Source organism: Ailuropoda melanoleuca, chromosome 8, assembly GCF_002007445.2.
Source record: "Ailuropoda melanoleuca isolate Jingjing chromosome 8, ASM200744v2, whole genome shotgun sequence".
Lineage (NCBI taxonomy): Eukaryota > Metazoa > Chordata > Mammalia > Carnivora > Ursidae > Ailuropoda > Ailuropoda melanoleuca.
Genome location: NC_048225.1, coordinates 80,530,285 through 80,543,589, shown reverse-complemented (window position 1 = coordinate 80,543,589; position 13,305 = coordinate 80,530,285). Strand labels below are relative to the sequence as shown.

At 47.7% G+C, this 13,305-nt stretch overlaps 2 protein-coding genes across 3 annotated transcripts in view; one reads left to right on the top strand and one right to left on the bottom strand.

Annotated features, from left to right (window-relative positions):
- Nucleotides 1-6,097, bottom strand: part of BRINP2 (BMP/retinoic acid inducible neural specific 2) — a 123,522-nt gene extending 117,425 nt beyond the window's left edge. Inside the window, exon 1 of the mRNA XM_011220937.3 lies at nt 5,310-6,097. The gene's annotated coding sequence lies outside the window, so the exon portion shown is untranslated. The remainder of the gene's footprint in view (nt 1-5,309) is intronic.
- A 5,233-nt stretch (nt 6,098-11,330) lies between these two features.
- The window catches only part of ASTN1 (astrotactin 1), a 305,257-nt gene continuing 303,282 nt past the window's right edge, over nt 11,331-13,305 (top strand). Inside the window, exon 1 of one of the 2 annotated variants that reach the window (XM_034666761.1) lies at nt 11,331-11,980. In XM_034666761.1, coding sequence (XP_034522652.1) covers nt 11,698-11,980 — 283 coding nt within the window. In that variant the 5' untranslated portion in view covers nt 11,331-11,697. The remainder of the gene's footprint in view (nt 11,981-13,305) is intronic. The other variant, XM_034666760.1, reaches the window with a different exon arrangement.

Sequence of the window (13,305 nt, the reverse complement as noted above, 5' to 3'; positions counted from 1 at the left end):
AGTCTGTAATTATTAAACAAAATTCAATCATGATGTCTTCTCCCCATTCTTCTTACCGACAGGTCCACAAAACAACCTTTAACACAGAGCAGTGACTTCTTTCTCCCCAGCACACTAGCAACACGTCTGATTTGAAGGAAAACTCTCACAAGGAAAGATGATAGTGTGATAGTGATGAGAAGAAAGAAGGAGATTTGAAAACCAAACACACCTAGCTGGTCCCAACTGCTGTGTCCTCACACTTTGGAGTGAAACCCTAAAGATAATTTCCTTGGTTATTTCCACTGTCACGCAGAAACTCGAAAATATTAGGATAAAATGACCAGGCCTCTCATCTGCAGATTGTTTGCATGTGAGCCAAGAGCTGCCGTGCTCTGAAAATGCTTTGGGTGGGCTGAGTCACCATTGATGAGGTGCCCCTCAAACATAAATCAAAGCAAGATTTGTGGGCTGCTTGGCATCTCTCCCTCCATGTTCTTTCCCTTCACGTCTCTGGCTCCTCTTATCTCATGCCTCTGCCCTTTGTCTATATTACCTGTCACTACTCTCCAGCCCCTGGACCAGCACTCCCAAAAGAAACATAATATGAGCCACAAACATAATTTCAACTGTTCTGACAGCCACATGAAAAAGTAAAAAGAATGGAGTGAAACGAATCTTAATATATTTTACTTAACCCAAGATATCCAGAATATTATCATTTTAGCATGTAATCAATATTAAAAATTATTGATGACATGTTTTTCATTCTTTCTTTTCAGCCAAGTTTTCAAAATTCAGTGTGCATTTTATACTTAGAACCTGCATTTCAAGTGCTCAAGAGCCACATGTGGCCAGTGGCTGTGTTGGGAGGATAGCACGAATTAGAGCGCAGTCTCATGAGGTATCGAATTGCAGACTCCCTTGCTCAACCCTGCATTCCGGACATCTTGGCATTCCACGTGGGTTCCAGGAAAAGGAATGATAGAACTGGGTGTTGAAGATTCCATGCTGTCATGATGTTAGTCAACTCTACTGCCATCTGCATAAGCAGGGTAAAGGTTTGAAAAGAGATCAGCCTGCATCCTAACTGGCCAGATGACGCCCCTCCACCGCAGCCCCCAGTCAGAAGCATGACTGAGTAGCCTCTCTTCACTCCCAAAGAGAAAAGCTTTAACATACAACCACTCACCACACGTCCATGGGCCTGGACTGGCAGTGGGTACTTCTGAACAGAAAAGAAACAGGCCACAGCCACGCTGTCCGGTCATTTAACACAGAAAACAAAGAAGGCCTAAGGGAGGATTTTTAACAGAAAGGAAATATCCCTGAGGACCGTCCCCAGAGTGAACTCTTGGGGCTAAGGAATCAAACGAATTGGATTCTGGGGATTTTCCTCTTGATCTGAGAGCAATTATGGTGTGACTTTAGGCAAGTAATTTTACTCTCATGCCTGATAGCAACTGTCTCCATGGTGGAATGGGGCCACCCAAGCCAGCAGGGACACGTAGGGTGAACAGATGTCTCCAACCAAGTGAAGACCAATGAATAGCGTGGTTGTTCTCTCACAGAACCTATGGCTTGCTTTGACCTTTTCTCTAGGAGACGGGGCTCCCTGCTGGAGCAAATGGTGTGGCCGGCCTGTCGCAGCCGTCTCCTGGTGGTCTGCGCCCAGGGCCCCTCCTTGAAGCTGGCTGGGCTGGCAGCCTGCCTGTCCCCTCTCCTGCTCAGCTGAGCAGCCATAGTACCCCGTGGTCCGGCTGCGGCCGGTACCATGCCCCGCCCTCCTGCTTTTTGTGGCCTCCTCTTTTGTGACTGCTATAGCATATGTTTTATTAAAAGGGAAAGAGGAGGGGAGGCAAGAGGTTAGGTACACGGCATGCTCAAGAATCTTAAGAATAAAAATCTCCCGCTCAATGCTAAATGCCTAAGGGCTTTGGCATTTTGCCGGTTCCTACTAAACCCCAACAGGGACATTTGGGTTGGGAATCTGGAAATGGAGGAAAATCAAGCCTCTTAGGAGATTCTGATTCTAAAATATGAGATTTTCTCACGTTCTCTTGAAACTTGCCTGGTTTTCCCCCAATATCTTCATCCAAAATTTTTGGTACAATGTTGATAAGCTCCCTGACCTTGAGCACTATTTTTCTCATAATATATGGATTAGGCTTGAGGGTGGGTGGGAGGCTAGGTGAATTTCAATGCCTAATGAGATGTCCACGGCCAAGAATAGCTTCCTCTAGGCTGATAGAGGCTTCAAATAATTAACCCAGGTGTACGGTATTTCCAGGATCCAAGTGGAGAAGTGACCCAGGGCGAGGCTGAAGGAAACGTGCAAGCCTTGAAATTTCCAGCATTCTCAGCTATGCTGCAGTTGGCATTGGCATCTCTGTCAGCTGGAATCCCTTCTCCATTTCTTCCTCTCCAAGCAAACCCACCCCATCCCCTATGGTGCAACTCAAATTCTCTCTCCTTGGAATACTGATAGCTCTCGTTATCTGAACAAATCAATCGTGGATTAATTAGGTCAGCCTCGTGAATCTTTTGTATTGAACTGCTGTTGAGACTGTATATTGTCATTCCTTTTTCCCAGATGTCAGCCTCTTTTCCTAACTAGACTGTAAGATCTTTGAGGGCAAAGGAAAGATCTAAGACGTTTATCCCTCACAGCCCTTAGGTCAGGACCAGAGGAAAGGCCCAATGTCACTGCAGCCTCCCATTCCTGTAAAGCACAGAACAATTCGATGAGATCTGTGTTACTAAGATGAAACCATTTCTTAGGAGAAGTTGGTGGAGTCTGGGGTTGGTCCAGGAATGCTGAGCCCCAGACCCCACTCCATGAAACCCCAAGTACAGCAGTTCATCTTTCCAAGGTTCTCAACCCTCTCTTGTCCAAGAAGGAGGCTAAAACCATCCCCGCTCCACTTTGTAGGGTAATCAAAGACAAATGAGACAATAAGCTGTGTGAGGATTAATTAGATGAGCTCCCCGAAACGCTCTCAGCCCCCTGGAAAAGGATGCCATTATAAAATGTATACAAGGTCTTCTTATTTAAGGGAAAGAGTTGAATCGCCAAAATGCACTGCACAGTGCGGAAAACAAAACACGAACCAGGAAACCTCGACACTAAGCATCCCAGTCAGCAGAAAGTGCCCACGCAGCTGTCTCAAGTCCCTCCAGATTACCTCTTGTTTGTGAGCTGGGGAGGGATTCTGGAGCACTGTCTCAGAAGGGATCTTTCTTATGTGATGCTCCCCGGTGGCCAGCCTGTGCCTTGGGAAAGGCGATCAGAAGGAGTTGGTGACGCAGGGATGTTCTCTGCCCTCTGGCCTTGCTCAGTAAACAACCTGTTAGTAGGCCAGAAGGGAACACCCAGAGGCTGATCTTCCCCCATCCTTGAGCCTGGCCCCGTGCTGGCAGAGCAGGGGCCCTCCTCCCTCCCCAGTCCTTCCTTCCTCTCCTCCTTCCTGGTGCCCACACTGCAGTGCATATCCCTCCATTCTGGGAGACAAAGCCGGCCCCATTTTTTGGAGAGGAAGGAGAAGAAAGAGTCAAGGATCCTTCTGTCTTCTCTAGGGCTGCTGCCCAGCTGTGAAACCCTTTGGATCCAGCCACCACCCCCCAGCAGGGAAGACCATAGTCTGACATTTGTTTCTTTTCCCTCAAACATTTCACGGTATCTGTGCTCTGTGCCTACTCAGATCACATCCCTCCTCAAAGAAGCAACGCATGCATCCTTCCCCAGAATAAGCAGCAGCTATGATATTGATAAGATTTCAGGATCATTGTGGCAGCCTTGCTCGGTCATGTCCCCAGGGCTGCAAAGCAACTTAGGGCGAGTGAGAGGGAACTCCGGAGGGTCCTGCTTTAAACAAATAACACACTACACACAACTGTGTGAAACCAAGAGGGAAAACACACAAACTCCAGCATCACTTTGCTGCTGCCTGATGTCATCAGACTGCCCCCCAGGGGATTCTGTAAAATACTTTAGCTGCTTGGTGAATACTGGCATTATACGTATTCTAGAGAACACGGTCAGAAAGAGTGTCCCTTCCACAAGCACATGTCTGGAGAAGGACAGAGGCAGAAATACTTGACTTATAATAAACCTTTTATCCTCCTGATTGGTCGACGCTGACATATCATTATTCCTGCTGAATAAGGCCCAGATTATCCAGCCATAAGCATTGCTTGTTATAAGTGCCACCCTTTTAAGAAAACATTGGTTCCTGCTCAGGGCACCCGGCTCCCAGGGCTAGGAAGAGCACGCACACAGTTCTTTACAGAGGGGTCTGTTCAATCATGTTACAGTGCATCAGCTTGGTTATTAGTTAATATTTGGCTTAGGTCTATATACCCTGGATAAATATATACCATGCCCAGGGACTGCTGGGTGAGGAGAGAACTCCTCTGGGCTGGAACAACAGCTCCCAAGTTCACGCTCCTACTAGGAAGGAACACTCCAGGGGCCTAGGCAGAGAGCTGCACATGCGTGGTTCTTTGGTCAGCAGCCTGCTTCCTGCATACAGCTGTGAGCACAGGCACACACACAAACACACACACACATACCATAGGCAGCATCGGGCTGTGTAACCAGATGATCACAGACCCAGGGAGAGGGATCACTATAGAATCTCAGCATACCCCTCCTTCCTACATGGCACCCTTTTCTCTGTCTGGTGTCGCCAGCATGCTGCCAGGCTCAACTCGATCAATGGGGCTCTGCCACCACCCTGGGGAGCCTATTTGCAACCTACAGGGTTCACTCTTCAGAAATTTTTTTCCTGGCTGCATGTGCCTGGGAGAAAGAAGACAGGCCTCTACAGACACGCCACGGAGCTCTATAAGCATGTGAATATAGTTCTATGGACATGTGAATATGAATGTATCATGTATCACACCCTCCGCTCTCGGGGGCCCTTTCCAAACATAGTGAACAGACTACAGTTCAGTCCAGCAGCCTCCAAGCAGGCAAAAGTCCTCGTCATCTTCTGCAATTACCCAGCCCAATTGGATTTTCTGAGGCTAATGGGAGTTGCACTAACTTTGAGGACTTAAACCAGGCAAAAGCAATATAGGTCAGGCAGAGTGCCCAAGCCTGGTGACACCAGGAGGCAAAAACAGGGCGATCTCTCGCTAAGCCACGAAGTCCACTGCTCAGCTCCATGAGACAGAAACTAAGAGGTGGGATCGGTCCCTCTGCCTGCCACTGCCAGGTACCTGGGCAAGAGGGTTGCAGGAGCGCGAAATGATCCCCTTCCCAAGGGACACACCAAAGGACAACGAAAAGGGGAGAGAGAAATCTCACCCAAACCCTGCACTGTTACCTTGAATCCTTGCAAGAGCCCTCCTTGCAGTATCAGCTGCTCCCCAAACCTTCACGGACTGGGAGGAGACTCCTGAAACATTCCAGGTTTTCGTGCAACATCTCCAGTGGCAGCTTTCCAAAGTTTTTACTTCATGATTTCTTGTGGCTCCTTCTCATTTGGGGAAACGCGAATGCCTCCCCCTCCTGAGAGGGAGCGGATGTCTCTTTTCAAATTCTCTTGCTCCCCGCTTTGCTGCTGCCGCCGCCGTCGCCGTTACACCACTTGCCTGCTGCCTTCCTGCTGAGCAGCGAGGGTCCCCGTCACCCAAAGCATGCTTGAAGTGGGGCTTCGGCGCCAGGCCAGGGCACACGCGGGTGGGAGAGGGAAGGAAAGTGCAAAACCCAGATGGGGGAGTCCCCTGTCCCTCCAGGGAAAAGACACCCAAGATCTTGCTTTCCTTCCAACTCTAGAGACTCACCCGCCCCCTCTCTCTCTTTCTCCCGAAATCACTGCCTTGCACTTGGGCGAAGACAGTTCCTCCGGCTTCACTGCTCTCCCGGCTGCCTGCAGACCTGCCCCGAGCTCGCACCGTACCGCAGGTGCACGTCCCCGGGCAAGTGTTAACGGGAACCTCCGAGCTCAGCGGAGGCGCTGCCGGAGCAGCGGCGAGCAGCTTCCGAGGCAGGCGGGTTCCATCCCAGGGCTGCAGCCCGGCGCGTCCCTGCTCCGACTCCGCGCTCCGTACCTAACCAGTGTCACCTGCAGACTCAGACACCAGATGAGTGTCCTAAGATAACAATGCTGCCCTGCCAGCCTCTCTCTTTCTTTCTTATGCACGTAGGTTGGCAGCCAATGGGACACAGCGCCACACGCCCCACAGGTGCCCATTGGCTGGGCGGCTTGGCAGGGGGCGGGCTTGGAGTCTCACCGGCTGTCTCCTTTGGTTAGCTGGCAGGCTGGGGTACCAGCTCTGTTAACCCTCCCGGCTTTGCAGCAGGGACTTTTTGGTGTGGATTACGAAGCCTTGGTTAAATTCGCGGGTGGGGAGTTGGAGGGTGTAAGAAGCTGACGAACAGGAAGAAACTGGGAGCTAATTACATTTTCTCCTAATCTTCCTGAGTTACAATAATCATTTGTCCCAGACCATTTTGTTTGCTTGCTTAACTAGAACTCCCAGAGATAGGGACCCATTTGAGCCATTTTCCTTCTAAATTGAGGTTTTATTCGTTTGTTTTGTGCATTTTAGCCTCTTGGTCTTGAATTGCTTAATTAGAAATGAGCCCCCAAGTGAGAAATACTTATCTCACAGTGGGCGAGCGCGCGCGCACACACAAACACACACACACGCGCGCGCGCGCGCGCGCACCCCGCCCCCCCCCAGAAATACAAGAGAGAGAGGAAAAAGATAGCAGGAACTCAGTAAGAAGAGGAGAGACTCTGAACAGCTAAATCAAGAAACGTTCTGTCCCCAAAACCAGGATTGTGAAGACAAAGGCATAGAGGAGAACTTCTGGTTTCTGGGGAGAGATTAAAGGGAAAAAATGTCCTGCTTCCAAAAAAGGGAATTGTTTTGCCTGTGGTGCTCTCCTTCTGTGTGTCTCTTTTTGCTTCAGTGTGTGTCGGGAAGAGGGACTGTTGATCTCCATTTGGTTTTTAAAGGAAGACTAGAGAAATCAGAACAGGACCAGCCTTGTTTCTGTGAAGCAGGTGCTGTTGCTGAGCCTGTGAATTGAGAGGAGGGGTGGGGGAGGAAAGAATAAGGAAAAAGAATTCTTAACTTGGGATCAAAGAGTGTGAAATATATTCTTAATGCGCTAATGAGGATGCACAACTGAATTACATCCAGCTAACTAACATATTACACTAAATTTGGACAAGAGCACAGGAGAGTAATAGTTCAAGAAAAATCCAATCAACAGAAGAGCTAGGGGCTGGAGCTGGCAAAGGAATTTGGGAGTTCACATCAAGTTGTGTGGTGGAGAAAATATGGAAAGAAGAAATACATAGAAAGGGAGAGAAGTGTTTTGATTTAGCTTTCTTGAATGGAGGGCAAAATCAAAGATTATCTTGTAAAAAAAAACTAGAAAAAAATAAAAGAAAACAGAGGTTTAATGAATCTCAAGTAGTATACATCAGGATTAGCTAAAAAGCATTAAGGAGCCAGATGTTCTGAATGAATGGGGAAAAATTAGAACTACTTCTCACATACACACCCTTAGCCCCACCCATCCATCACTTTCACCTCTTCTGTATTTTATTATACAGGTTTGACCTTCCTTCTGCATACTGTGGGTATGGAGTTCTAAGCCATGTTAAAAAAATTAATGAGGTATCATATACATTAAAAATCCCACAGGTGTACAGTTTGATGAATGTTTGCCTATCTATGCATCCATGTAACCACTACTCACATCATTTCCAGCACCCCGGAAGCTCATCTGCCCTTCTCAGTTAAAATCCCCCACTCTCCAAAATAGCCGCTATTTTGACTTCCATCATCAAAGATTAATGTTACCTGTTCTTGAAGTTCATAAATAGAATCTGAGCATATACGCACTTTTGTGTCTGCTTTCTCTTGCATGTTTTTATTGCTGTACAATATTCCAGTGCATGACTATAAACCATTTATCTATTTCCTATTGATGCAGTCTTGGATTCTTTTTTTTTTTTGGTCTATTCAAAGTAAACCTGCTATGAATGTTCTTGTATATTTCTTTTGGTGAACACATGTAATCATTTATCCTTGGTATACACACCAAGGAGTATAAATTGCTTAATTTACCCCTGGCTACTACAAGGAGGACAATCTCATGAAGGAGATTCTGAAGCCCACTCTCTACCAGAAATAATTGAATAAAAGGATAATGTCCAAGGCTATCACTACTGAACACCAACTTGATATCTAAAATGTGTCAGATCTTTTCCATACATAGTCTCATTTTCTTCTCAGAACTGCTCTAAAAAGTATGCATAATTGTTTCTAATTGCAAATTAAGAATCTCAAATGCAAGACATGGTGATAGGAAGTGGCCCTTGGTCTTGTAAGGTGGAGTGTGTGTATGTGTGTGTAAGTGCTCCATGATGGGGCGAGGAGACAAGGATGTGAGAGAAGGACCCACTGTGTAGATGAGGCTGGAGATTGGTCTGTGGAGATGAGACGACCTGGAGAACCCAGAGCAGTGCCTCCCAGGTGGGCAGAACAGGATGGGAGGACGGGAAATGGGCTTTAATTTGATTGGAATGTGTACGTGTATTGTCAGGGGAGAGCGGACAGATTAGAGATAACAGAATGTGCTATTTGATACCATCTCAGTGAAAGTACGTACTTGCACCTATTTGTGGCCTCTGGGGTGGGCAGAGATCACGGATTCCATTTCATTGATGGAGATACTGAAGATAAGAATGGTCAGATCTCCGGGCGCCTGGGTGGCTCAGTCGGTTAAAGGTCTGACTCCTGATTTCGCCCCAGGTCATGATCTCAAGATCTTGAAATTGAGCCCCATGTGGGGCTCTGAGCTGGGAGTGGAGCCTGCTTAAGATTCTCTCTCTCCCTCTCTTCCAACCACCCCTTCCTGCACATATGCACTCTCTCTCTCTCATTCTCTCTCTCTCTCTCTCTCGAAAAAAAAGGAAATTAAAAAAAAAAAGAATGGTCCAATCTCACTTTCGAATAAGCAAATTAAGGAGTTGAGACTTACATCCAAACATGTTTGCAACTATATCACGTTGCCTATACACAAAGGTAATGATTGAGATGCATACAAATTTCTCCAAGTTCCATTTAAATGTAAAACAACACAGAGTACAGATGTTCTAGCTTCTGTGAACTTCAACCTTTCCCCCATCTCTCGGTATTTAATTCCCTAAGAGGAGGCCATGTGACATTGTATCTGTGTTACAGGAATCCTGTGCCCTGGCAATATAGGACCTCTTCTTATTTGTACAGTTCTTTTGTCTGATCTTCCCATAGAGAAAGAGATCTATAAAGGTTTGAGAAACCCAACTTCCAACTATTTCCAAATCAATATACATTTTCAATGACTATTTAATCTATGCATTTTTCCTTTTAAATGTGAATAAGAAAGCATGTAAAAATGACCATAGATAGGCAAAAAACACTAGATCCTGACTTATTAGAAAATCAACCCCATGTGATTCACTTAGGTTTTCTAAAATGACTCAACAGTTCAGAAAATTAAAGATTTCAAAGGAATTGCAGTTTATATGCTACTCAAAAGCGGGAGTATTTCTCCTGTCCATGCCTAGCCTAATGCTCAGCAGATGGTAGGTACCCAAGTGTTTACTGAATGAATGACTGTGATTCATAAATTCTGATGATAATCCATGAGTGCACCTAAATGTAACATAAATGTAGTGGAGAGGGCATTAGGCAAAGAAGTCTTCTCTGCAGTCTTAACTCCACCCCTTCTTAGCAGATTGATCTTGGGTAGGTCACCTCACTACTTCACTGGCCTTACCTTCATCATCTGTTAAATGAGAGAGTGCACTCACAGATGATCTGGCAGTCACGTGCTCTTTCTCTCTTTCTACAACCACTTGTGTTTTCCTGGCACCTACTCTAATCTTTCCATGGTAAACTTCGCAAAACGAAGTTTAATACTGCTTTTTAGGCTAGGGAGAGTAGGAAAAAAAGTTTACTGGGGTCTTTCTCTCCTTCAGAACCTCATAGGGGAGTAATGAAAATAAGGATGAGTTTTAGGAAGGTCATCAGCTAATACATTTCTTTTGCAGTGGTTTGCAGTGCTGCATGGTGACTGACATCTGGTACACCAGATTCAAAAGACAACTCCTAATAAACCATTTTTGTTCCCTTTTTCATATTAAACAGGTCTTTCACCTCTTAAATATGGCTCATTTTCTCTACTCCTATCCATCAACTAGAGTACCCTTGTGAAATATATGGCAAACATGTTTTTTTTTTCTTTTAAAGGACATACATTCACATGTGCCAATAAATTAACAGGAGGCACCATGAGAATGAAATTGTTTCTCAAATGAGGGGTCCTTTTTGTAAAGTGTGGCACATTAAATTCCTAGAGAGTAGGCACTACCTAAAGGAGACTTACAACACCTAGTATTTAAAGCAGCATTGAATAAATGATGTTGGAAGGGCAAACTTTTAAAGTAAGTTATTGGTTATCGTGGGAGAGAAAGTTCAATAAAACATCAGATTCCAGCACACACGAACCACTTTTCTACCATGGTTTATTGCGTATTGTCATCGTTTTGTTAAGGCCACACTGCCCAGCACTAGTGTAAACAAAACTTAACAGGGGCTATTGTTGCTATCTACAGTGTGCTACTTCTGATGGGGTTGGGACTGACTTGGCCCATGCCCAAGGATACTCTTTTATTCCTTTCCAATTTGGTAGGGCTTAGACAATTCAGGCTTGTTTTCCCCACATTTTCTTCCAGCTCTGTTATATTTATTGGACTCTCTAGAATTAAAGGCTCAACATTTCTTCTAGCTAGTTTTACTTTTTCTATCAAATATAGCATTCCCCACATCATCTTTATATTGGTTACCACTGATAACATTCGCAACAGAAATGAAACAAAGAGCAGAAAAAAGTTGCCAATAACACTTTTGATCTCCTGCTTCACTGTACACCGTGCCTTGGCTTTATTTTGATGTTCACATCTACCTCTTGAGCAGATATATCTATATCTACAAGCCAAATGTTTCCTCTAAATATTTCTGCAAAGTTAGTGCTGAGTAAAAATACATGCATCCATTTTTTTTTTTTTTTTTTAGTCAGCACCCGTTTATCCAACACACATATGCAAACCTAGAGGGTAAAAAAGACAAGAATGTGACCACCTAACCCACAAAATAATGGGGGGCTCATTTGCATATAGAGACCCCCCCCACCTGCTTTCAGGAAGCGCCTTTTAAGGTGTGTGCGCCCGTGTGCCCTTCCCAAGCCATCTGGATGATGATGCGAGAGGGAAGATTTTGCATTGCAAAGACCGATTTTTAAAAAAATGCTGTGCAGGTAGTTCCTAGCCAAGAGCGTGCTCGTGCCGGGGGAGGCGAAGGAGGAGAAAGGCGGCAGCACGGGCAGCCTGCTGGGGGCTGACCTGATTCCCTAGAATCCTCAGCTCCCTTCCTCTCTCCTCCGACGTCCTTCCTTCCCTTCTCTCCTCCTTCCCCCCCTTCCCTTCCCCAGCGAAGCAGCTGCGAGGAACAAAGAACGCGGGCGCTCCGGGAAGCAGCGCGCAAGCCCCGCGCAGTGCGCGCGGCGTCTGGCTCCTTGGAGCGGGGCTCTCCCGGCTCCACGTCCCTCCGCAGCCTCCCCCGCCTCCCGCGCTCGCTCGCTCCCTCCCGCCCGCTCGCCGCCTCCCCCACCTTCGCGGCGCCGGAGGAAGGCGGCCGGGGCTCAAGATGGCTTTAGCCGGGCTCTGCGCCCTGCTCGCCTGCTGCTGGGGGCCGGCGGCGGTGCTGGCCACGGCCGCCGGCGACGTGGACCCATCCAAGGAGCTGGAGTGCAAGCTCAAAAGCATCACGGTGTCGGCGCTGCCCTTCCTGCGCGAGAACGACCTGAGCATCATGCACAGCCCCTCGGCCTCCGAGCCCAAGCTCCTCTTCTCGGTGCGCAACGACTTCCCCGGAGAAATGGTCGTGGTGGACGACCTGGAAAACACCGAACTGCCCTACTTCGTGCTGGGTGAGTCCCGGGGGAGGTCGAGGCGGCCCGGCGCCCCCACCCCCCACCCCGGCTCGCTCCACACACCCACTCGCCGCCGACCTCCCCTCCCCCACTCCTACCTCCCTGGATCCGCCCCACGCCCAGCCCGCCTTCCACACCCACCTGCCGGCCGGCGCCTCCGTGTCCCTGACTTCTCCCCAGATCCGACATGGATGCTGGGCCCTCGACCTCCTTCCTGCCCTGCCCCACAGGAGCAGGTTGCAGGAGTCTTTCTGAAACCTTTCCCGGCCTTGACCTCCCCGCTTTCCTTCAGGAGCACATTGACAGAGCACTTGTCTGCGACCAGCTCAACTCCCATAAGCCCTTCTCTCCACTCCCCGGCCACATGTTCCCTTCTTTGCTTCACACCCCCTGGACACCCACTCCCACAGCATTTTCTGGGGTAGTTCGAGGCAGGTATCCCGCCCTCCCCGTGGCAGGCGTGTGCAGGCCACATCGCACTGGCTGGATCTCTAGCCTGCACTCTTGGAGAGGGCTCGCTATCTCTCACCAGGTGACTGGCACTCTCTGGCCTTCCTTCACAACACTCAAGTTTTCTCTCCCCCTGGTGTCCATCCTGCCTCCACACTTACATGCAAGGATGTTCTCATGCAGCCACCTCCACATGCCCAGGTCACAGCACAAGGCCTTGGGTAAAGAAATCATCCAACTCTAGTCTGTTCATGTTGGTATCTTCTTTGTTCCCAATGCTACCTTCAGTAGGCAAAGGCATTCCTGCACACAGAATGGTCTTCCTGGCTGAAAGACTCCCCCTCCCTTCCTTTGTTTGTTTACATTTCTCTCTCAGTACCCCTCTATTAATTTTCTTAGGCCGCAAAACTCCTTAGGATCCTGGAACCTTCTAATCCACCTCTTTTTCACTGCCAGGCTGCAAAGATACTGTGGTCCTGCTCCAGCATCTTGCAAAGCAGGACAGGGTCATGTGACTTTGTTAACCAAAATTTTCCTCACTTTTCCTTGTGCAGATGTCTCTCTCTTCCTGCTGTGCACACCCACCATGCAATTCATTTTTTTTTTTTTTTTTTTTTTTTTTTAAAGATTTTATTTATTTATTTGACAGAGATAGAGACAGCCAGCGAGAGAGGGAACAGAAGCAGGGGGAGTGGGAGAGGAAGCAGCAGGCTCATAGCAGAAGAGCCTGATGTGGGGCTCGATCCCATAACGCCGGGATCACGCCCTGAGCCGAAGGCAGACGCTTTAACCGCTGTGCCACCCAGGCGCCCCCCATGCAATTCATTTCTTTAGTGATGCTGTAAATCATCCTTACTTTGCCCATGAGAGAA